At 47.2% G+C, this 22,905-nt stretch overlaps 1 protein-coding gene across 2 annotated transcripts in view; it reads left to right on the top strand.

Moving 5' to 3' along the window:
• Positions 1 to 22,905, top strand: part of LOC142296799 (glutathione hydrolase-like YwrD proenzyme) — a 136,657-nt gene that overhangs the window by 69,250 nt on the left and 44,502 nt on the right. For both annotated transcript variants that reach the window (XM_075340808.1, XM_075340809.1), the window contains exons 7-8: positions 8,166 to 8,253; positions 10,119 to 10,290. In XM_075340808.1, the coding sequence (XP_075196923.1) occupies positions 8,166 to 8,253; positions 10,119 to 10,290 (260 nt within the window). The remainder of the gene's footprint in view (positions 1 to 8,165; positions 8,254 to 10,118; positions 10,291 to 22,905) is intronic.

The following is a 22,905-nucleotide window of genomic DNA, read 5'->3' as shown; positions in this document are numbered from 1 at the left end:
GCACCGCCTCCATCTCCTGCTGCAAGGAGTTGATCATGGAAAAGAGCTGATCTACTCGTGTCTCAGTCATTGCCCCAGCGAAATCCTCTTATGGCCTGAGTATAATGTAATACTACTGTATGTTCTGAGGATTTCGATAGCGTAGGGCAATGACAACAGAGACGAGTTCTTGGTACAAGATGTTATATAATATGTACACACGGTAGATACACAACGGGAATAAACACAGTAAAACAAACACACAAAACACTTTTACGCAACGGAGTGAAGGGGATTCCCGGGGCCACGCACCGGACTCCCCCAGGGAGACCACCAGAGCGAACCCCTGGACAGGGACTGTCCGGCAATCAACCCCGGAAGGCCTAAATGCGCAGCAGCCGGTACACAAGGGGCAAGTGGTATAGTCCAGGAGTGTCCGTACGGGATGATTGTCCAGAGTGGTTACGAACCGGGCAGAGTGCTGATCAAGACGGCAGACGGAGTCTGGGCACAGCTTGACGAAAACCGGGTATGGTCCAGAGTCGGTCGGTAGATTTCCAGGAGAATCCAAGGCAATCAGGAAGTAGAAACAGCAAAGCAGGAGCACACAGCAAGCAGTATACTCAGGCACTGGACTGGGCTGAGAGGCGGCCTTTTAAGCAGCTGGACAGGAAGTAGGGCAACAGAACCTTAAACTCCATGTTAACTGAGGGCAAGCTCATTCAAAAGAGAACTGGAAAACCTGGAAACCTGACACCTAAACTCCTTGTCACTGACGGAGAAACTTGCTACACCTCAAAGATAGAAATGAGGAATCCTAACTTGCCTCGGAGCAGTCCCCAAAGGAATAGCAAGCCCCCAACATGTAACGACGGTGATGTAAGAAAACACAATACACAGAAAATATAGATTAGCAAAGGTGAGGCCCGAATTACTAGATACAACAGGAGAGGAAAGATAACTGATTGCGGCCAGCAAAAAGCCCTGCAAAAAATACCAAACTCCTGATAGAAAAAAGGCCCTAAGACCACATGGTCTTTCCTCCACTATATCAGGTACTCTTGTGCCAGACACTTTAAAAAGAACTGCAGATATAATGAGAAGAAACAAAATCACAGAACAAATAATATAAAGTGCAAATAATCCAAATCAGAACAGGGAGAAACTCCCTATCTTGCTGAAGGAACTGCCCTCCCAAAGTAGCAGGGAGCCAGATCCTCACATACAAGAAAACAAACCCAGAACAAAATGGAGAAAAACCCCAGAAACACCCATTAGGTGCAAAACCAGCAATTAGGCAAAGATAACCTGAAGACTTATCTGGAGTGAATTCTGGCGCAGGTAAGTTGAGGAAACTGAAGGACAAACTTCAAGCCATCTTCATAGTCGGAAGGAAACATTTATCACCGGCGGCAGCTAAGCAAGAACTGCTCTCTTATATACACCAGGCTGGTCAGCAATAGAATTTCCTGGATTCCCAATTAATACCAACACCTGTTTGAGTCACAGATTCAGACTCTGCTTCATTATCATTCCTGGCCACCAGAGGGAGCTCCAAGCCAGCACCCACTCGGATGACATTCACAACAGTATGGCATTGCATTGCAAAATGGAGTGGTAGCCTTCCTTATTCAAAATCCCTTTTACCTTGTACAAATGTCACTCTGGTTTCTTTCCAGTGAGACTCGTCCTCATTTAATTGGATGTTTTTTCCTTTTAGCATCTGAGGGGTTAATGCTTCTCTTGCAAGTCTGCTTAGAGGCATTCCCTCAGGTGCTCTAAGTTATTCATTAGGCTGGAACTTTAAGGCTATGTGTCCACGGGAGAATGTAGCTGCGGATTTTTCTGCATCAAAATCCGCAGCTTTCCCGCAAAATCCACACCTTTTCAAGGGTGCGGATTTGCCGCGGATTTACCGCGGAATTGCCGCGGATTTGATGCGGATTTTGGTGCGGATTTTTTTTTTTTCCCCAATTTTAAAGCCAAAATCCGGATGAAAATCCGCAACAATAATTGACATGTTGCAGATTTTTCCGGATCAAAATCCGCACGAAATCCGCTGCGGAAAAATCCGCAGCGTGGGCACAGCATTTCCAAAATGCCATAGAAATGGCTGGGAAGTGCCTGAGCTGCAGATTTTCGGGAAATCCGCGGCTTTTCCGCGAGAAATCCGCGGCAAAATCCGTGCATTTTCCGCAGCGTGGGCACATAGCCTAAAAGGTTCCAGCATCCTTCACACAGTGCTGGTTATTTTCGCTCCACAGTTGATAGAGACAGCCTGTCTGTTTGGTCGTGTTATATGCTAGTTCCTTTAGCCTTCTGCAGACTAGGTGAAGTTTGCAGAAGCTACATTATTTTGTTGTTTTTCTTTATTTTATTTTTTTGTGCTGTTCCTTGGAGTTGTCCCGTTGAACAGGTAGGGGGTCTCTAGACCAGGGTACGTGTAGGAGACAAGGACAGGTCGGAGGGTCACGCCCCGCTATCTTCAAGTGTACCCGTGGCTTGAGGGCAAGTCAGGGTTCTTCAGCTTACAGGGTCAGAGCAGCCCCTGGCCCTAAATAGCGGTCTATACGCGTGACATAATAACCAGCCCACCATTTTTTTTCCTTGGTTCCATTATAGATCCTGCTACACCTGCTTTTGCTGACCTTGTGCTGGTGGTGATCTCCCTGCGCACAGCATTTGTGCAGCAAATGCAGCTCATCTCAGGGCACTTAGTAGTCGAGCCCCAGATGGCACTCCCTGACAGGTTTTCGGGGGGTCGGGACAAATTTTTTCGTGTTTTGGGAGTCTTGTAAATTGTATTTTAGACTCCGTCCCCGATCGTCAGGGAGTGAAGCCCAGCAGGTTGGGGTGATAATCTCCCTGTTGCAAGGGGATCCCCAAGCCTGGGCTCTCTCTCTGCCAGCCGATTCCCCGACTTTGCGGATGGTAGAGGAGTTTTTCATGGCTCTGGGGTTGGTGTATGGCAATCCGGAGGGCGTCTCTTTGGTGGAGTCTAAGCTCCACCAACTCCACCAGGGAGTGCGACCAGCGGAGGAGTACTGCTCAGAGTTCCGGAGATGGGCCACAGACACCCACTGGAATGACCCAGCGTTGAGGAGTTATTTCTGCCGTGGGTTGTCTGGTAGGCTCCTGGACTCCATGGCGCAGTACTCCGTCCCTGAGTCTTTGGAAGCAGCCATGTCGCCTGCCATTTGGATCGACAGGCGCTTTAGGGAGCATCGGACCCCTTCCCTGCTCCCTGTACTCCCTATGGAGGAGGCCCCGCAGGTGGAGGAGGACGAACCCATACAGTTGAGGGGGATGTCCTCTCGTACTCCACCTTTAGTCCAGCATAGGTCTGGAGGTTGTTTCTTCTGTGGGAGCAGTGGGCATTACATCGGGTCATGTCCTGCCATCTCCGCTCTGTTACCATCTAGAGAGACGTGTCCCCCTGGTCGTGTGGGAGGTAGCAACCAGGGCATCCATTTGTCCTCCGTGCTTCCCTCTCTCCCGGTTCATTCCCCACCGGGGCGGAGTAGGGTTGGTGATCCCACTTCTCGGAGTAAGGTCCGCCTCCCCGACAGTGCGGTTCCCAGGCCGGTTTTGCCTAGTGTTCCCCTGGCTGGAAGACCACCCCCTCCTGGTCGTGTGGAGGATGGCATCCAAGGAGTGTGTTTGCCCTCCATCTTTCCCTCTCTCCCGGCTGCTTCCCCTCCGGGACACAGAGGGGGTAAGATTCCCTCAGGCTCCTGTCCGCCTGCCTGAGTGTACGGTCCCTATGACAAGTTTCCCTGGTGCGCCTTGCTCCTTTGCGTCTATGGTGGATTCGTCTCCCTCAGGTCCAAGGGAGGTGGGTGGCCTGAGTGTAAGGGGCACTTTGCACACTACGACATCGCAAGCCGATGCTTGCGATGCCGAGCGCGATAGTCCCCGCCCCCGTCGCAGCTGTGATATCATGGTGATAGCTGCCGTAGCGAACATTATCGCTACGGCAGCTTCACATGCACTCACCTGCCCTGCGACGTCTCTCTGGCCGGCGAACTGCCTTCTTATTAAGGGGGTGGGTCGTGCGGCGTCATAGCGACGTCACACGGCAGGCGGCCAATAGAAGCGGAGGGGCGGACATGAGCGGGACGTAAAGATCCCGCCTACCTCCGTCCTTCCGCATAGCCGGCGTGAGCCGCAGGTAGATGTTCCTCGCTCCTGCGGCTTCACACACAGCGATGTGTGCTGCTGCAGGAAAGAGGAACAACATCATAACATCGGTCCTTCCGAAATTGTGGAAATGACTGACGCTACACCGATGATACGATTTGGACGTTTTTGCGCTCCTTAATCGTATCAAAAAGGATTTACACACTGCGATATCGACTGCGACGCCGGACGTGCGTCACTTTCGATTTGATCCCACCGACATCCCAGCTGCGATGTTGTAGTGTGCAAAGTGCCCCTAACTTTCTCCTCTGGTGCTCCTTCACTTCCGGGTAGTGAGTTTATGGGGATGCCTGTGAGTATTGTGTCTGTGAGTCGTATGTGCCGTTGCAGACACCGTGGCCGTACTATTAAACGGACAGGTCCAGCCCTGAATATGGGTAACTGTGTGTGGCTGCCCGCTAGTGCCATCCAGTGGCGTGGTCAGGTTGGGGAGGTTGGCTCGGGGTTTCTGTGTCCATATTGTGTGGGTGATGTGTTGTGCCCCCCAACGGTCCGGTTGGAGTTGCCCCCTATGCTTGGTTCCCGTGCGGTTTTTCCGGTCTCCCGAAGGTTTTTGTCTCTTCAGAGTCTCCATTTTCTTCTGGTCCTCTCTAGTCCTCCCCTTCTTGGTCGGGTGGTTGTGCCTGATCTTGAGTGTCAGGTGACCACTCATTACTCATTATAGGGGGGAATACTGTCAGGCTGGTTTCTTTCCAGCGAGACACGCCCTCATTTAATTGGACGTTTTTTCCTTTTAGCACCTGAGGGGTTAATGCTTCTTTTGCAAGTCTGCATCCTTCACACAGTGCTGGTTATTTTCTCTCCACAGTTGATGGAGACAGCCTGTGTGTTTGGTCGTGTTATATGCTAGTTCCTGTAGCCTTCTGCAAACTAGGTGAAGTTTGCAGAAGCGACATTATTTTGTTGTTTTTCTTTATTTCATTTTTTTTCTGCCGTTCCCTGGAGTTGACCCATTGAACAGGTCTCTAGACCAGAGTCCGTGTAGGAGACAAGGACAGGTCAGAGGGTCACGCCTCCCTACCTTCAAGTGTACCCGTGGCTTGAGGGAAAGTAAGGGTTCTCTAGTTTACAGAGTCAGAGAAGCCCCTGTCCCTGGGTAGCGGTCCATACGCGTGACAACAAATCTCCCACTTCACCAGCACCGAAGCAACCCCAGACCATCACATTACCTCCACAATGCTTGACAGATGGCGTCAGGCACTCTTCCAGCATCTTTTTAGTTGTTCTGTATCTCACAAATGTTCTTCTGTGTGATCCAAACACCTCAAACTTTGATTCGTCTGTTCATAACACTTTTTTCCAATCTTCCTCTGTCCAATGTCTGTGTTCTTTTGCCCATATTAAACTTTTCCTTTTATTAGCCAGTCTCAGATATGGCTTTTTCTTTGCCACTCTGCTTTGAAGGCCAGCATCCCGGAGTCACCTCTTCACTGTAGACATTGATACTGGCGTTTTGCGGGTACTATTTAATGAAGCTGCCAGTTGAGGACCTGTGAGGCGTCAATATCTCAAACTAGAGACTCTAATGTACTTGTCTTTTTGCTCAGTTGTGCAGCGGGGCCTCCACTTCTCTTTTTACTTTGGTTAGAGCCTGTTTGTGCTCTCCTCTGAAAGGAGTAGTACACGCCGTTGTAGGAAATCTTCAGTTTCTTGGCAATTTCTCGCATGGAATATCCTTCATTTCTAAGAACAAGAATATACTATCGAGTTTCTTTTTCTGGCCATTTTGAGAGTTTAATGGAACCAATAACAAATGTAATGCTCCAGATTTTCAACTAGCTGAAAGGAAGGCCAGTTTCACAGCTTCTCTAATCAGCAAAACTGTTTTCAGCTGTACTACTGCAGTACCCCACTGGGCAGGTGGTTAACCTATTCGTTGCCGGGTTGTTGCGGGTCGGGTCAGGCGGTGTCACGGGTGGCCTTGCCCGGTTCCGTTGCTGCGAGGCGTGCAGTAAAAGGAAGGGAAAGCGGGGGGATTGGGAAAGTTTGTTGTGATGCCACCTGTGGTACCTGACCAGGGAGTAGCTGCCGCTGCAGAATTCCTCACCGGGGCAGGTGTTATGGCAGCTGGGATGGTGTCGCTCCCCACAGGTGGAGCAGGCCCCGGGTGTATGACGAGGGAGATAATGGCCATTGGCGCCCAAAGCACCGGTCGGCAATGCGAGTATGGAACCCCGGCTGAGCTCCCGCTCCAAGCCCTAGGCCCTGTGTAGATCGAAGAGTTCCAAGGGTGTCTTGTCAGAACTATGGTCCCGACTCATCTGCTTTGTGTGAGTGCATTGCGCCTAATTCTACCCCAATGGTGCCCACCCCCGGCGGTTGCCCTAGCGACTGGAAAGTCCCGTGACTCTATATGGCCACCCTACATCTGCCCCAAGACAGCTCCCCAGTGGGAAGCACCTGACTGTATGTGAGATGAAATATGGTGACACCGATGGTTAGCCACCCTTACCTGAGATGGATACCACACCTTAACTGAGGTGCAGTACTCTGTGGCGACCAGAGCCTCAGGGGTGTCACATTAACATACTTGCACATGGGTTTTCAAGGGATTTGTTTTCTAAACAACCATAAGCCTTCTAACACAGTTTACAAACACAATGTACCATTAGAACACTGGAGTGGTGGTTGTCGTAAATGGGCTTCTACACACCTATGTAGATATTGCATTAAAAACCAGACATTTGCAGCTACAATAGTCATTTACCACATTAACAATGTATAGAGTGTATTTCTGTTTAATTTAATGTTAGCTTCATTGAAGAAAAAAAAAAAAAGAAAAGTGCTTTTCTTTCAAAAATAAAGAAATATCTAAGCAACCCTAAACTTTTGAACTGTAGTGTAATAACCAAGAAAAGGTTTTTCTCAATGATTGTGGAAGCATCATTACATGTCTGGGTAAGAATATGTTCAGAACCATTTTACGCTATTAGCAAACTATTTATTTTATTTTCTTGTACCTCTTGTATTCTTGTTACTTTAGCTTTCAGAGGTGATTGATTTACCGAGACACTATCACACTATATGGTGACAGAGTATGGATAAAAATATCTTTAAAACGAGAATTCTCATACTGTTATCTATAGACCTTTAGGCTATGTGCGCACGTTGCGCAAATACATGCAGTTACGCTGCGCTTTGTAGCGCAGCGTAACTGCATGCGTCCTGCGTCCCCTGCACAGTCTATGGAGACTGTGCAGGGGCCGTGCGCACGTGGCGTTTAAGAGCGCAGCGCTTCGACTACTGCCGAAGCGCTGCGTAAAAAGAAGTGACATGTCACTTCTTTCCTGCGCTTTGCCGGCAGCTCCTGCTCTGTCTATGGCAGGAGCTGCAGGCAGAGCGCATGGAATCGGCGCTCACTACGGACATTTCTGCAGCGATCTAAAGCGCACATGTGCTCTTCAGATCGCTGCAGAAATTTCTGCACGGCTAGTACGCACGGTGCGCACATAGCCTTAGAATGTATTACAGCCATGTTTGTTCTAATCTATAGGGGTATTCTATTCTCTGATAGTATAGATTATCAGAAAACTACCATAAAGATAAAATATCACAGGAAGAATGTTGTAGTCATCAGAAATGACAACGACATAATAACAAATCTTCACACGATATTTCTTACTGGAAAACCTAGCTTTATAGCAATATATTAGAATTGTTAAAGGAGTAAATGTCACATAGAGATATTCTTACATACTGGCTTATATATGGTTTTTGTATGGAAAGATTTTACAGATTTGTCATAGGAAAGAGATAAAAGTGACTTACACTACAACTGCATGGGGCTGTAATGGACCCTGATGAACAACACCTTGTAGATAACATGGTACTAAGCCAATATCCATTTTAATTGGAATACCATGACTACATTATTCAGTCCTCTTAGTTTTCACTGTGTGACCTGTTTAGTATATCTATCTGTCTAATTATTGTAATTCCATTTTGTAATATTTACTTCTTTTTTTTCTTTCTTTACATTTCACTAGAGTGTAAGAGTTTGGGAAATCCCACCCAACAGTCAAGGAATTATTGTCCTCATGGCTTTAAATATGTTGGAAAGTATCTCTATGAAAGGTAGGTCATAGGTAAATATATCCTCTGTCTATATTTATATGTACAAAAAGCAATGGCCCAGATAAGTGACTTGATGTGGCTTATACTAGCCTTCTTGTCTGCAGGCATTAAATGGACTGTCTGCACAAAATGACTGTTCAAACCAAGCACAGACACTCAGTGGAACATGGCAGGGCCAAGCCTATAAGTGCATCTTCCCACATACTTGTTTTCCTTCAATTTCCACACTCTTTTTAGATTGACAGTGCTGGTGTCATGTGTGCCATGTTCTGATGTCACCTCTGGAGGACCTGGCGTCTGGAGGTCTCAGCATCTCAATCAATTGCAGTCCTTCTGTACAGCTCACTTGACTGTTTTCCTGCATATGTACTTTTCCTTCTGTGCTGAAGGGGATAAGCACCCTTTCCCTGCTGGTTGAGTATTATCTTAACCTTCAGTTCAGCTGCAGCCTGTGATTTTTTTTTCTCCTTTCTGCTATAACTACTTGCCCTTGGCTTCACTCCATGCCGGATATAGAATCTATTTCTGACCGCAGTGGAGGAGCTCGATTCTTTTAGCAGCAGCTCAACGTCCAACTGGAGAAGATCTTGGAGCCCTTTCATACCTGTTGCCTTGCCAGAATTGCCTGTGTTTCATTGCTCGTTTGCTCCTTTACTTCCTTGGGTAAGGGGGGACATTTGGGTGAGTCGCATTCAGAAGTATAGCAAGGTACGAAACTCAGGCATCTCCACCTTCAGAACTAATCCCGAGGACAGGGATTAGCCTAGTGACTCAAAGCTTGAGTGACCGCTCAGGTTCACTGTCCCTGCTTCCTTACCGTCACTGAATTCACATTTGGCTTGATAGAGGATGGAGATGGAAGGAATTACATTCACAAAGGACTTTTGCACAGCAGAACATCAGCAGTGAAATAGTCTCAGGAAATTTGCACGACAGAGGGTGAAATCTGCTGTGACGTCCACATTGTAAATAAACATTCGGTGCATGTTAAGTGGGCAGCGCTGGTCCATTTACTCTGCAGCTTTGCTTTGCAGCATGCTCATAACTATTTGTGAAATATAATGGGAAATAATGGTAATGTGTAACAGGCTTTTAGCTTGCAAATCCGCTGAAAAAAAAAATCATCTGCATATATACCCTAAGGGAACATACTCTACAAATAGTGAAATGGTGACAGCCTAACATATGAATCTTTCTCATTTCCAAAACTAGATGTGCTCCAGTCATTTAAGGTGAGTTAGGTATATTCATGCAATAAAGTAAATAGCATTCATTAGGATATCAGGCACTGGCTAGATACAGGCCTAGGTGTAATTCACACGACCTTATAGCGGCTATATTTTCTGATCCATATTACAATGGGATTTTGCGGCCTGATTATGGGTCTCAAGTCCTAAGCTATCCACATCGGGTCATTTATGACTCTTAGGTTGCATATATGATGCTGTTAGTTCAGGTCTTTTTGCGCTAGGTCATTCCCATACCGAACACAGCTCCTGATTGTTAATATTCAGTATCAATATCACAATAGCTTTGCAAACATGAAAGATTGTTTTCCCTATATTTGTTGGACTCAGTGGAGCATAATCTGCACTTCTGATAATGAATGTGGCGCAGATACTAAGCTACATGTGGTTTCCCTGGTCTTACCTCCACTAATCTGAGGGAAAATTGGAAATATTTTTATAGTGTTTGGGGCTTATATAATATTCAGCCTGACCTATTGTTTTCATTGTATTTGTTCCACTACGATTGAACAATTACATCTATTATTAATAGGAATCAATGTGTCAGACTAATATGGCTTTATTTTTCGTGCTACTACCTATAATATTGCCTAATTTTTACATAATTTTGTCATGCAGTTATGGGTCATAACAAAGCAGATTACATCCATACTGTTACTGAGGTCCTGAAACGCTGCATAGCAGACGCGAGCTGGTTTTGTGCGGACAGTGCAATTGTTCCTGTACCCACAGAAGAACTGCTTAGTAATGTGTACTGTGCTCAGCGAGGCAGCGATATTGATATGAAGAGGTAAGGGTTAACTGAGTCATAGGTAATATCGTATATAAAAAGTAATTGTGACACTTAATCTAATCTGTGCCCAGATTAGTACCACAACGTATAATGTAAGACAGGAAGAGGAATGTCAGGTGAAACGTGAATCATACAAGATGATGCAAACCAGTTTACACTCAATATCACTAATTGGTGCATAGTCTTAAATTAATCAGTTTTGTGGTAGTCAGGATTATATGTACATGAGACATATTCAGTGACTGCATATCACTGTGAATATTTGAGAATACAGAAGGGGAAGTTGGAAGGAGCCTTTGAGTAGACTTGGAGAATTACTTTATGAGAAGAGCAATCTGATGGGTGATTGTGGTTATACTATCCCAAAGCGTAAATGGAAATAATGTACATTCTCCATCTCTCCAGATTTGTGAGCTTCTCCTCTACAGTGCCTTGAACGACAAGGGATCTGTGGGTTATCTTCCGATATATGACCATGTCCAGTGCCTTGCAAAAGCGTTCACACCCTGTGAACTTTTACATGTTACACTCACAAACATTAAGGCTGTGTGCGCACGTTACGTTTTTTCCTGCGTTTCCACAGCGTTTTGAGCTGCAGCGTTTTCATGCCAAATTGCATGCGTTTTGATTTCCAGGCATAGTCTATGGAAAGTAGGGCTTTCTTGAGCACACAATGCTTTTAAAAACGCAGCGTTTTAGGTACGTAAAATTTGTCAAAATCTCTGCGTTTGAAGAAGCAACATGTCAATTGTTTTTGCCATTTTGGCAGCGTTCTACACCGATTGAAATCAATGAGTTGTAGAAAAACCCTGCCAAAATGTTGAGCAGTGCATTTGCATTGCATTATTGTTGCGATCCGCATGTTTTTTTAACATACCAAAGGCAGGTATTTCGTGTTTCTCTCTCTGTCGGTTGGTCTGTCGGTCAGTCTCTCTCTCTCTCTCTCTATGTCTCTATCTTTCTCTCTGTCCATGTCGGTCTCTCCCTCCCACCCCCTCTCTCATACTCATCGATCCACGATCACGGGCGCGGCGCTGCACAGCGTTCACACTGTGGCGGCTTCTCTTTTGAAAATGTCGGCTGCATATTAATCCATGACGTATTTCCTGCTTCCCCTGCCCACGGATGCCTATGATTAGTTGCAGTCACACTCCCCCACAGTGAGTGACCGCTATCTCACTGCAACCAATCACAGCCGCCGGTGGGCGTGTCTATATCGAGCAGTAAAAAAATAAATAAGTAATTGAAAAATAAACGACGTGCGGTCGCACCAATTTGGATACCAGCCAGGGTAAAGCCACACGGCTGAAGGTTGGTATTCTCAAGATGGGGAGCTCCACGTTATTGGGAGCCCCCCAGCCTAACAATATCAGCCAGCAGCTGCCCGGAATTGCCGCATCCATTAGATGCGAAAGTCCCGGGACTTTACCCGGCTCATCCCGAATTGCCCTAGTGCGGTGGCAAACGGGGTAATAAGGAGTTAATGGCAGCAGCCCATAGCTGCCACTAAGTTCTAGGTTAATCATGACAGGCGTCTCCCCGAGATACCTTCCATTATTAACCTGTAAGTTAAAGAAAATAAACACACACATCCAACAAATCCTTTATTTGGACTGAAAGACAAAAAAACCCCTCTTTCACCACTTTATTAACCCCTCAAAAACAACTCCAGGTCCGACGTAATCCACGCAAGGTCCCATGATGATTTCAGCTCTGCTACAGCTGACAGGAGCAGCCGTAGAACACCGCCGCTCCTGTGAGCTCCATGCAGCAACGGAAGTGAGTCGTGCAATCAGCTATACTGTCACTGAGGTTACTCGCGGACACTGCTCTCAGGTGGAGGACTGCAGCTGTGGCCGCGAGTAACCTGAGTGAGAGCACAGCTGATCGCGTGGCTCACTGCAGTCACTCAGGGGATTTGTGATCACAGGTGAGTCCTTCACGTGTGGCCGCAAATCAAGCCGTGGCACACACACAGAGCCGCGCGATCACAATGAAGTAGGGTAAAGTTCATCCAAGTTCATTCTGATCGTGCGACACTGTCTCGCAGCCAGCCATGCTCTTTTTGACAGTGCGGTCCCACTCGGCTCTGCTGCAAGTCTATGGGGATGCTGCAGAGCCAAGTGGGACCGCACTGTGAAAAATGTGCGTTCTGGGTGCTTTTCCCACTCTGTCTATGGCAGAGAAAGCATTCAGAATGCATGAATTCTCCAGGAATGTGTGCACGTTGCGTTCTGCCGAATGCGTCTCAGAACGCAGCTTTTTCGGCTGCGTTCTGAGATGCACAGGCAGTGACTTACACGCTGCGGAATAGAATGCAATGTGCGCACATGGCCTAATGGATATTATTGGGATTTTATGGGATATAGCAACTCTAAGTGGCAAGTATTTCTGAAGTGTAAAGGAAATACTTAAAAAATATAAAACCGAAAATTGTGACGTGCATTTGTATTCAGCCCTCTGTAGTTTATGCTTAAATAAAAATTAATTAGTAAATTGAGTCTGGCCTTTATGGAAGAATGGCAAGAAGAAATACAATTTTGAAAGTAAGACATAAGAAGTCCTGTTTGCAGTTTATAAAAGCCCATGTAGTGGACACAGTTAGCATGAGAAAGAAGGTGCGCTGGTCAGATGCAACCAAATTAGAACTTTTGGGCTAAATGGAAATTTCTGTGTGTGGCGGAATGCTAACACTGAGCATCACCCTGAAAACATCATCCCCACCATCAAACATGTTAGTGGCAGTAGCATACTGTGGGGATGCTTTCCTGCAGCAGGAACAGGAGAGCTGGTCAGAGTTCATGGGAAGATGGATGGAGCTAAATGCAGGGCAATACTGGAGGAAAATCTGTTAGAGGCTACAAAAAACTTGAGGCTGAGGACAGCAGGATAACAACTCTAAACATACTTCCAGAGCTACAATGGAATTGTTCAGATCAAAGCACATTCGTGTGTGAATGGCCCAGTCACAGTCCAAACCTAAACCCCATTAGGAATCTGTGGCAAAACTTGAAAACTGCTGTTCAGAAGTCTCCATCCAATCTCACTGAGCTAGAGATATTTTGCAAAGAGGAATGTGGAAATATTTCAGCTTCTAGATGTATAAAGCTGAAAGAGACATCCCCCACAGACTTATAGCAATAATTGCAGCACAAGGTGGTCCTATAAAGTATTGACATAGCGGGGATGAATACAAATGCATGTCACAATTTCCAGATTTATATTTTTAAAATATTTAAAATACGTTGTATCATTTCCTTTCCACTTCACAAATATTTGCAACTTATTGTTGTTATATCACATAAATGCCTAATAAAATACATTTAGGTTTGTGGGTGTAGCATGAAATAATGTTCATAAGTTCCTGGGGTGTGAATAATTTTGACTCTGCGTGTTTTTACTGTGTAAAAAATGCAGCGTCTTACAGATTTGCTAAGTGTGGATGGGATTTATATCTCCTGCCGACTGCGCTTCTTTTTTACTCTGTGTAATCTGACCTGCTGTGCGTGTTTCAAATCCACAACATGTCAATTTCTCTTGCGGATATGACTCGCCCACCCCAGGGCTATGGGACACCCGGTGCCGGGCCGGACTAGTCCGGGGGTCGTCAGTGGTGGCGGGGCCCAGCTCCGTGGCCCTGGTGGGTGTCAATTAAAGGAGTTATCCGACATACACTCCAAAAAAAATTGTAAGCTAATCTGTGCTGTATTGTCATATAAATCACCCCTACATTGTTATTTTTAGTTTTCTAACTTTTGTTCCTCTTGAATTCACCCTTTATTCTCTGCAGCTCCTTGTTTACATTCAGCTCCAACAAACATGACAATTTCCTGTATTCTTGGTTGCCAAACCTCAGTCAGAGCTGGCACCACCCAGCCTCACTGTCCAGAAACGCCCCCTGCCCAGCCTCACTGTCCAGAAACGCCCCCTGCCCGGCCTCAGTGTCCAGAAACGCCCCCTGTCCTCCCTCTGCACATTCAATGGCTGTCAGTATTCTGCCCAGCACCTGACCTCTCAGCATGTGACAGAGCAGAGATCCAGCTTCTCTCATCTGTGACTCAGCAATCAGCTCACATCCCATCCACAATGGTAACAGAAAGAGTTGTTACATGTTCCTCACCCCTTATAGATAAATGAATACTGTGTAAGGCCCCTTCACACGTCAGTGATTCTGGGACGTTTGTGCTTTTTTTAAACGTACCAGAATCACTAACATACGTAGACCCATTATAATGAATGGGTCTGCTCACACGTCAGTGATTTTTCACTGCACGTGTCTCCGTGCGGCGTACCCGCGTGTCCGTGATTGCCGCACGGAGACATGTCCATTTTTTTCTGGCATCACTGATGTGTCACGGACCACGCAGTGGTGTGGTCCATGAAACACGTGCCAGAAAAAAAACGTGCTTTTAAAATAAAATAAAAAACATTTTTACTCACCCGGCTCCAGCGATGTCCTCTGCAGCCCGTGCAGCCTGCTGCTTCTGAGCCAGCTCATTATTGTCGCGCATATTCATGATGCGCGACACAGCCGACCCGGAAGCAGCTGCTGCGGGGGTCAGCGCCGGCCGGATGCTGCACCGCGGGAGGATTCAGCACCATGGAGAGCGGGAGCGGGCGCAGGTTTGTTGATTACTAAGTGCAATCACGGGCCACGGAGAACGGAGCCCGGATTGCACTTAGACAACCCACGTGTGCCGTGAATCACGGCACACACAGGGACATGTGTGTGTGTTACACGCCAGTGAAAAACATCACTGTTTTTCACTGACGTGTGAAACGGGCCTAAGGCAGACTGTATATAGATATAGTAGATATATACGCCATGTATGTATGGTACATGTGTGTGTGTGCGTGGTTTGTGTCATATAGTTATATGTATATATATATATATATATATATATATATATATATATATATGCACATAGATTCTCCAGGCTTATCCCTCTATGTGTCACTATATGAATTGACACATTGGGCTCCGAATGTAGAGTGTGCAGATTGCATACGAGTGGTCACATGACCATTCATTCTGACTGTCGACAACTGTGTCTGCTGCATGTGATGTGAGGATTCCCATATCTACACTGTGTAGCAGCAAGCAAGAAATAGTGCGATAATAATAATAATCATCATCATCTACAATAAAATATAGTTAGGCTATGTGTGCACGTGTGCGCTCTGCACCGCACCGTAAATGTGCGCTTCAGAGCGCAGCTGAAAAGCTGCGTTCTGAAGCGCATGGTGCCGGCAGATTCGTGCGCTCTGCATGCTGCCTCTCCCTATAGACAGCATGCAGAACGCAGGAAAGAAGTGACATGTCACTTCTTAGAACGCAGCAATTCGGCAAGCAGCCGAATCGCTGCGTTCTAACATGCCACATGCGCACGGCCCCTGCACAATCTCCATAGATTGTGCAGGGGACGCAGGACGCATGCAGTTACGCTGCGGTGCAGAACGCAGCGTGACTGCATGTAATACGCACACGTGCGCACATACCCTAACTGCAGATTTTTGTGAAAAATCTTGACCACTATTTCTTTTCTTGGGCTACATGATATTTTGGTCATGCTGTCATACATCACAGCATGCCTATGTCACTACTAGCATGATGCAGGTCTGTGAGGTGGCTTTCATTTCCACACTGTCTCGTTCACCGTCTGTCTCGTTCACCGTCTGTCTCTGTCTGTCTCTAGCTTTCCGTCTCTTTTCCTTCCCTGTCTGTCTCTCTCTATCCGTCTCCCCACTGACATCTTATTACCTCTTATACTAACACTGTCCTTTGTTACTATAGTAACCAATCACAGCTGAGATTAATAAACTGTAGTTCCAGGCTCCATTCACTTTAATGGAGTCATGTTTTTTGGAGAGTAACTGTAAAGCGCAGGGTTAAATTTTCCTGTGAAACCGTAGTCTACGACGTTCCCTGGGTCACATGGGTCATCTGTGCAAAAAAACGTTATTGTAAATGAGATCTTTAGCGGACTCACACACACACACACACACACACACTCAGCTTTATATATTAGATTTTATATATATATATATATATATATATATATAAATAATATTTATTTAAAATTGAAAGATATATACAGTTGTGTACCGCTCATGGCGGCAGACCACGTTGCTACTAAGGGACCTGTGAGTCAGGGGGCCAGTTCCAGGGTCTGCACTGGACCCTCCTCCGTCCTGTATTGCACGTTCAACTGAACGATAAATGCCAATATAATTGAAAGCAATGATCTGACGGCTCCCTCCTCCATTATTCTCCCTGTGCTTCTGAGCTTTGATGTCTCAGTGCAGAGGGCACAATGATGTCACTTCAACGCACCCTCTGCAGACCAGTGCCGAACATTCAGGACACCTGCTGCGAAGATTGGAGCAGCGGGAGAATGGGGAGAGATGAGTAATTTTTTTAATCATTAGGTGGGGCAGCCATTATACTGTTTTGATCTGTGTAGGGGCCACAATATAGTTTGCTGGGCTGTATGAGGGGGACATTATAGTATTTGGATGTCTATGTGAAGCGCATTATACTGTGTGTGAGCCATTATAAAATGTGGTGGGTTGTGTCGGGGCTATCATACTGTGTTGATGAAACTGTACTTTGTGGGTTGTTGAAAATGGAGGTTCACGAAACTTTGCGTCATCTTTTCAGAGTAGCTACTGAAAAAACTCGTTCTATCAGTCAGCGTAGGGGTAAACAGCACTCTTTTCAGAGTATCAGAGGCTATTGTTGGGCAGAACCAGGACCTGGATTCCGGATGTGTGATCAGGATCAGGCACTTGTGAAATTGAAAATTAATAGTAAAGTAAAAAAAAAAAAAAGAAGAAAGCTCTTCATACTGACCGAGGCTCCGTTGCAGCTGTACACTGCTCCCGCGGCTTCTCCTTCACTTGCTGGGCCGCTAATTACTGCTCATTCATATGCACTGCTTTCCCCGTCCTCCGGCTGTCCTGTCTCCTGTGATTGGTTGCAGTCAGGCGCACCCTTAGCGTATGTGACAGCATCTGCCTACAACCAATCACGGGCGCCAAGACGGTTGATGAGCGGGAAAGCAATTCAACTCTGCGGATCACTATTGTGGTATAAAACGCATAAAATTTTTCACTGTGTTTTTCTCCCATATTATGACACCAAGAACAGAAAAAGCATATGGCTACAGTATGCAGCCCCCAGCCGTGCGCGTATCTTGGCTGTGTATCCAAATAAGAGGAACTGCATGCGGCTTTTTTCTTGATTTACAAAAATAATTTAAAAATAAACGAAATTCAGTCCCCCCGAATTTTGGTACCCAGGCATGATAAACCACAAAAGCTGGGGGCTGGTATTGTCAGGCTGGGGAGACCCCTATTTATTGAGCCGCCCCGTGCCTAAAAATAGCAGCCTGCAGCCACTCAGGATTGTCACATCCATTAGATGTGACAATCCCAGCACTTTACCTGGCTCTTCCTGGTTGCTCTGGGGCGGTGGCAATCAGGCTAATATGAAGTTAATCACAGCCCACAGCTGCCTCTAAGCCAGATATTAATCGTCAGGGTCTATGAGACCCCCCCCCCCTTAGTAATCTGTAAGTGACAGTAAATAAACACATACACCAAGAAAAAACAGTTTTTTGTAATTAAATACATCACCCTCATAAGCCTCTTGATTAGGCTACATTCACAGGACTGCCCCGTTTTTGTGGTCTGCAAAAAAAATGGTCATGTTTTTTCACGGATGCAACTGTGTGGCATCCGTTCCGTTCTGTATATGGTCCGTGTGTCATCTGCGTACCTTCCTATTTTTTTCATACTGCAAAAAAACGGAAGCAGCTAGATAGATACAGTACCTACAAGTAGTATTCAACCCCCTGCAGATTTAGCAGGTTTACACATTCGGAATTAACTTGGCATTGTGACATTTGGACTGTAGATCAGCCTGGAAGTGTGAAATGCACTGCAGCAAAAAAGAATGTTATTTCTTTTTTTTTTTTTTTTTTAAATTGTGAAAAGTTTATTCAGAGTGTCATTTATTATTCAACCCCTCAATCCACCAGAATTCTGTTTGGTTCCCCTAAAGTATTAAGAAGTATTTCAGGCACAAAGAACAATGAGCTTCACATGTTTGGATTAATTATCTCTTTTTCCAGCCTTTTCTGACTAATTAAGACCCTCCCCAAACTTGTGAACAGCACTCATACTTGGTCAACATGGGAAAGACAAAGGAGCATTCCAAGGCCATCAGAGACAAGATCGTGGAGGGTCACAAGGCTGGCAAGGGGTACAAAACCCTTTCCAAGGAGTTGGGCCTACCTGTCTCCACTGTTGGAAGCATCATCCGGAAGTGGAAGGCTTATGGAACTACTGTTAGCCTTCCATGGCCTGGACAGCCTTTGAAAGTTTCCACCCATGCCGAGGCCAGGCTTGTCCGAAGAGTCAAGGCTAACCCAAGGACAACAAGGAAGGAGCTCCGGGAAGATCTCATGGCAGTGGGGACATTGGTTTCAGTCAATACTATAAGTAACGTACTCCACCGCAATGGTCTCTGTTCCAGACGAGCCCGTAAGGTACCTTTACTTTCAAAGCGTCATGTCAAGGCTCGTCTACAGTTTGCTCATGATCACTTGGAGGACTCTGAGACAGACTGGTTCAAGGTTCTCTGGTCTGATGAGACCAAGATCGAGATCTTTGGTGCCAACCACACACGTGACGTTTGGAGACTGGATGGCACTGCATACGACCCCAAGAATACCATCCCTACAGTCAAGCATGGTGGTGGCAGCATCATGCTGTGGGGCTGTTTCTCAGCCAAGGGGCCTGGCCATCTGGTCCGCATCCATGGGAAGATGGATAGCACGGCCTACCTGGAGATTTTGGCCAAGAACCTCCGCTCCTCCATCAAGGATCTTAAGATGGGTCGTCATTTCATCTTCCGACAAGACAACGACCCAAAGCACACAGCCAAGAAAACCAAGGCCTGGTTCAAGAGGGAAAAAATCAAGGTGTTGCAGTGGCCTAGTCAGTCTCCTGACCTTAACCCAATTGAAAACTTGTGGAAGGAGCTCAAGATTAAAGTCCACATGAGACACCCAAAGAACCTAGATAACTTGGAGAAGATCTGCATGGAGGAGTGGGCCAAGATAACTCCAGAGACCTGTGCCGGCCTGATCAGGTCTTATAAAAGACGATTATTAGCTGTAATTGCAAACAAGGGTTATTCTACAAAATATTAAACCTAGGGGTTGAATAATAATTGACCCACAGTTTTATGTTGAAAATGTATTAAAATTTAACTGAGCAACATAACTTTTTGGTTTGTAAGATTTATGCATCTGTTAATAAATCCTGCTCTTGTTTGAAGTTTGCAGGCTCTAACTTATTTGCATCTTATCAAACCTGCTAAATCTGCAGGGGGTTGAATACTACTTGTAGGCACTGAAGAGGGATAGAGACAGATAGCTAGAGGGATAAATAGAGGGATGGATGAATGAATCAAGGGATAGATAGAGGGATAGATAATAGATGAGAAAGACCAATATAATGTCCTACCCCCCCCCCCCCCCCGCATATTCTAAGCTGGCACCCTTTAGTGCCTTTCATGTGGCACTAAAGGGTGCCTAGCCTTGTATTTAGCAAATAAATAAATAAATAATTAAAAAAAAAAACGACGTGAGGTCCCCCCATCTTTTGTAGCCAGCTAGGGTAAAGCAGATGGCTGCAGCCTGCAGACCACAGCTGGCAGCTTCACCTTGGCTGGTAATCCAAAACAGAGGGCACCCCACGCTATTTAAAATTAAATAAATAATTTAAAACAAAAAACGTGGGGTCCCCCCCAAATTGCATCACCAGCCAAGGTAAAGCGGACAGCTGTGGTCTGGTATTCTCAGACTAGGGAGGTCCACCGTTATTGGACACTCCCCAGCCTAAAAATAGCAGGCTACAGCTGCCCCAGAAGTGGCGCATCCATTGGATGTGCCAATCCTGGCGCTTTGCCCCAACTCATCCCGTTGCCCTGGTGCGTTGGCAAACGGGGTAATATATGGGGTTGATGCCAGATGTGTAATGTCACCTGGCATCAAGCCCTGGGGTTGGTGAGGTCAGGCGTCTATCAGATACCCGACATCACCAACCCAGTCAGTAAGAAATAAAAAATAGACAACAAAAAAAGTTTTATTTGAAAAAACACTCCCCACATTCCCTCTTTCAACAATTTATTGACAAGAACAATCCAATCCGGGTCCGGCGTAATCCAATAAGGGGGTCGCACAGCGATCCATACCATAGTCAATGAGACTCCCAGTCAATGAAGAACAAAATGTTCCCCATTGGCTGGGAGAGCCGTGCAGGGACCTGAGCAAACATCAATAGGTCAGCCCAGGTCACTGCAGGGGATGCCGAGCGCTGCCATCAGGAGGTTAGATGAGATCATTACCTGCAGTAACGATCTCCTGCTCTCCTGACGTCAGCGCTGTCACTGACTTCTATGCCCGCCGCGTTCTACGCAGTATCGCGAGAGCCCGTGACGTCACTGCTAGTGACAGTCTCGGGCCGCCCGCGAGACGGGCAGAGAAGGCAGTAACCGCGGTGACGTCAGGAGGCAGGAGATCGTCACAGCAGGTAATGATCTCATCTAATCTAACCTGCAGCTACATGTGCAGAGAGCAGGGAGCCGCGCACACTGAGCGCTGGCTCCCTGCTCTCCTAGCTACAGTACACATCGGGTTAATTAACCCGATGTGTACTGCAGCTACATGTCACAGTGCAGAGAGCAGGGAGCCACGCACACTGAGCGCTGGCTCCCTGCTCTCCTAGCTACAGTACACATCGGGTTAATTAACCCGATGTGTACTGCAGCTACATGTCACAGTGCAGAGAGCAGGGAGCCGCGCACACTGCTTAGCGCTGGCTCCTTGCTCTCCTAGCTACAGTACACATCGGGTTAATTAACCCGATGTGTACTGCAGCTACATGTCACAGTGCAGAGAGCAGGGAGCCGCGCACACTGCTTAGCGCTGGCTCCTTGCTCTCCTAGCTACAGTACACATCGGGTTAATTAACCCGATGTGTACTGCAGCTACATGTCACAGTGCAGAGAGCAGGGAGCCACGCACACTGAGCGCTGGCTCCCTGCTCTCCTAGCTACAGTACACATCGGGTTAATTAACCCGATGTGTACTGCAGCTACATGTCACAGTGCAGAGAGCAGGGAGCCGCGCACACTGCTTAGCGCTGGCTCCTTGCTCTCCTAGCTACAGTACACATCGGGTTAATTAACCCGATGTGTACTGCAGCTACATGTCACAGTGCAGAGAGCAGGGAGCCGCGCACACTGCTTAGCGCTGGCTCCTTGCTCTCCTAGCTACAGTACACATCGGGTTAATTAACCCGATGTGTACTGCAGCTACATGTCACAGTGCAAAGAGCAGGGAGCCGTGCACACTGAGCGCTGGCTCCCTGCTCTCCTAGCTACAGTACACATCGGGTTAATTAACCCGATGTATACTGCAGCTACATGTCACAGGGCAGAGAGCAGGGAGCCGCGCACACTGAGCGCTGGCTCCCTGCTCTCCTAGCTACAGTACACATCGGGTTAATTAACCCGATGTGTACTGCAGCTACATGTCACAGTGCAGAGAGCAGGGAGCCGTGCACACTGAGCGCTGGCTCCCTGCTCTCCTAGCTACAGTACACATCGGGTTAATTAACCCGATGTGTACTGCAGCTACATGTCACAGTGTGGAGAGCAGGGAGCCGCGCACACTGCTTAGCGCTGGCTCCTTGCTCTCCTAGCTACAGTACACATCGGGTTAATTACACGATGTGTACTGCAGCTACATGTGCACAGAGCAGGAGCCGGCGCTGGCAGCGTGAGAGCGGCGGAGGCTGGTAACGAAGGTAAATATCGGGTAACCACCTTGGTTACCTGATGTTTACCTTGGCTACAGCTTACCGCAGCTGCCAGATGCCGGCTCCTGCTCCCTGCTCGCTTCATTTCGTCGCTCTCTCGCTGTCACACACAGCGATCTGTGCGTCACAGCGGGAGAGCGACGACCAAAAAATGAAGCTGGACATTCAGCAACGAGCGGCGACCTCACAGCAGGGGCCAGCTCATTGCTGGATGTCACACACAGCGACAGCGACGGGACGTCGCTGCAACGTCACAGAAAATGGTGACATAGCAGTGACGTCGTTGTCGTTGTCGCTGTGTGTGACACCACCTTTAGCAGTCAGTGTCCCGCTCCCTGCCAGCCCCGCGGCGTGAGAAGCTGCTGATACTGCGGGCAGACACTGACATTGCAATGCGGGCAGCTGCGGGGCTGGCAGGGAGCGGGACACAGACTGCACGGGCAGTGATGACAAGCAGCGCTCGTCATCCCCGCGGCTGCACGCACTGCAGGGTGAGAAGCAGCTTATACTGCAAAGGGGGGCAAACACTGACACACTGCAGTGCGGGCATCCGCGGGGCTGGCGCGGGACACAGACTGATGCACATACACAGGTGACCCATGATGACACAGACAGCGCGCACGGGGGAGGGGGGAGGAGACAGTTCCCAGGGCGTCAGGCAGTAAACATGATAAAGCGCTGGGGACACAGCGCTGACAGTGTATCTGACAGCACGTGTTC

This window comes from Anomaloglossus baeobatrachus, chromosome 3, assembly GCF_048569485.1.
Source record: "Anomaloglossus baeobatrachus isolate aAnoBae1 chromosome 3, aAnoBae1.hap1, whole genome shotgun sequence".
Lineage (NCBI taxonomy): Eukaryota > Metazoa > Chordata > Amphibia > Anura > Aromobatidae > Anomaloglossus > Anomaloglossus baeobatrachus.
The sequence above is the reverse complement of the archived record's forward strand: the minus strand, read 5'-3'. Positions and strand labels throughout refer to the sequence as shown.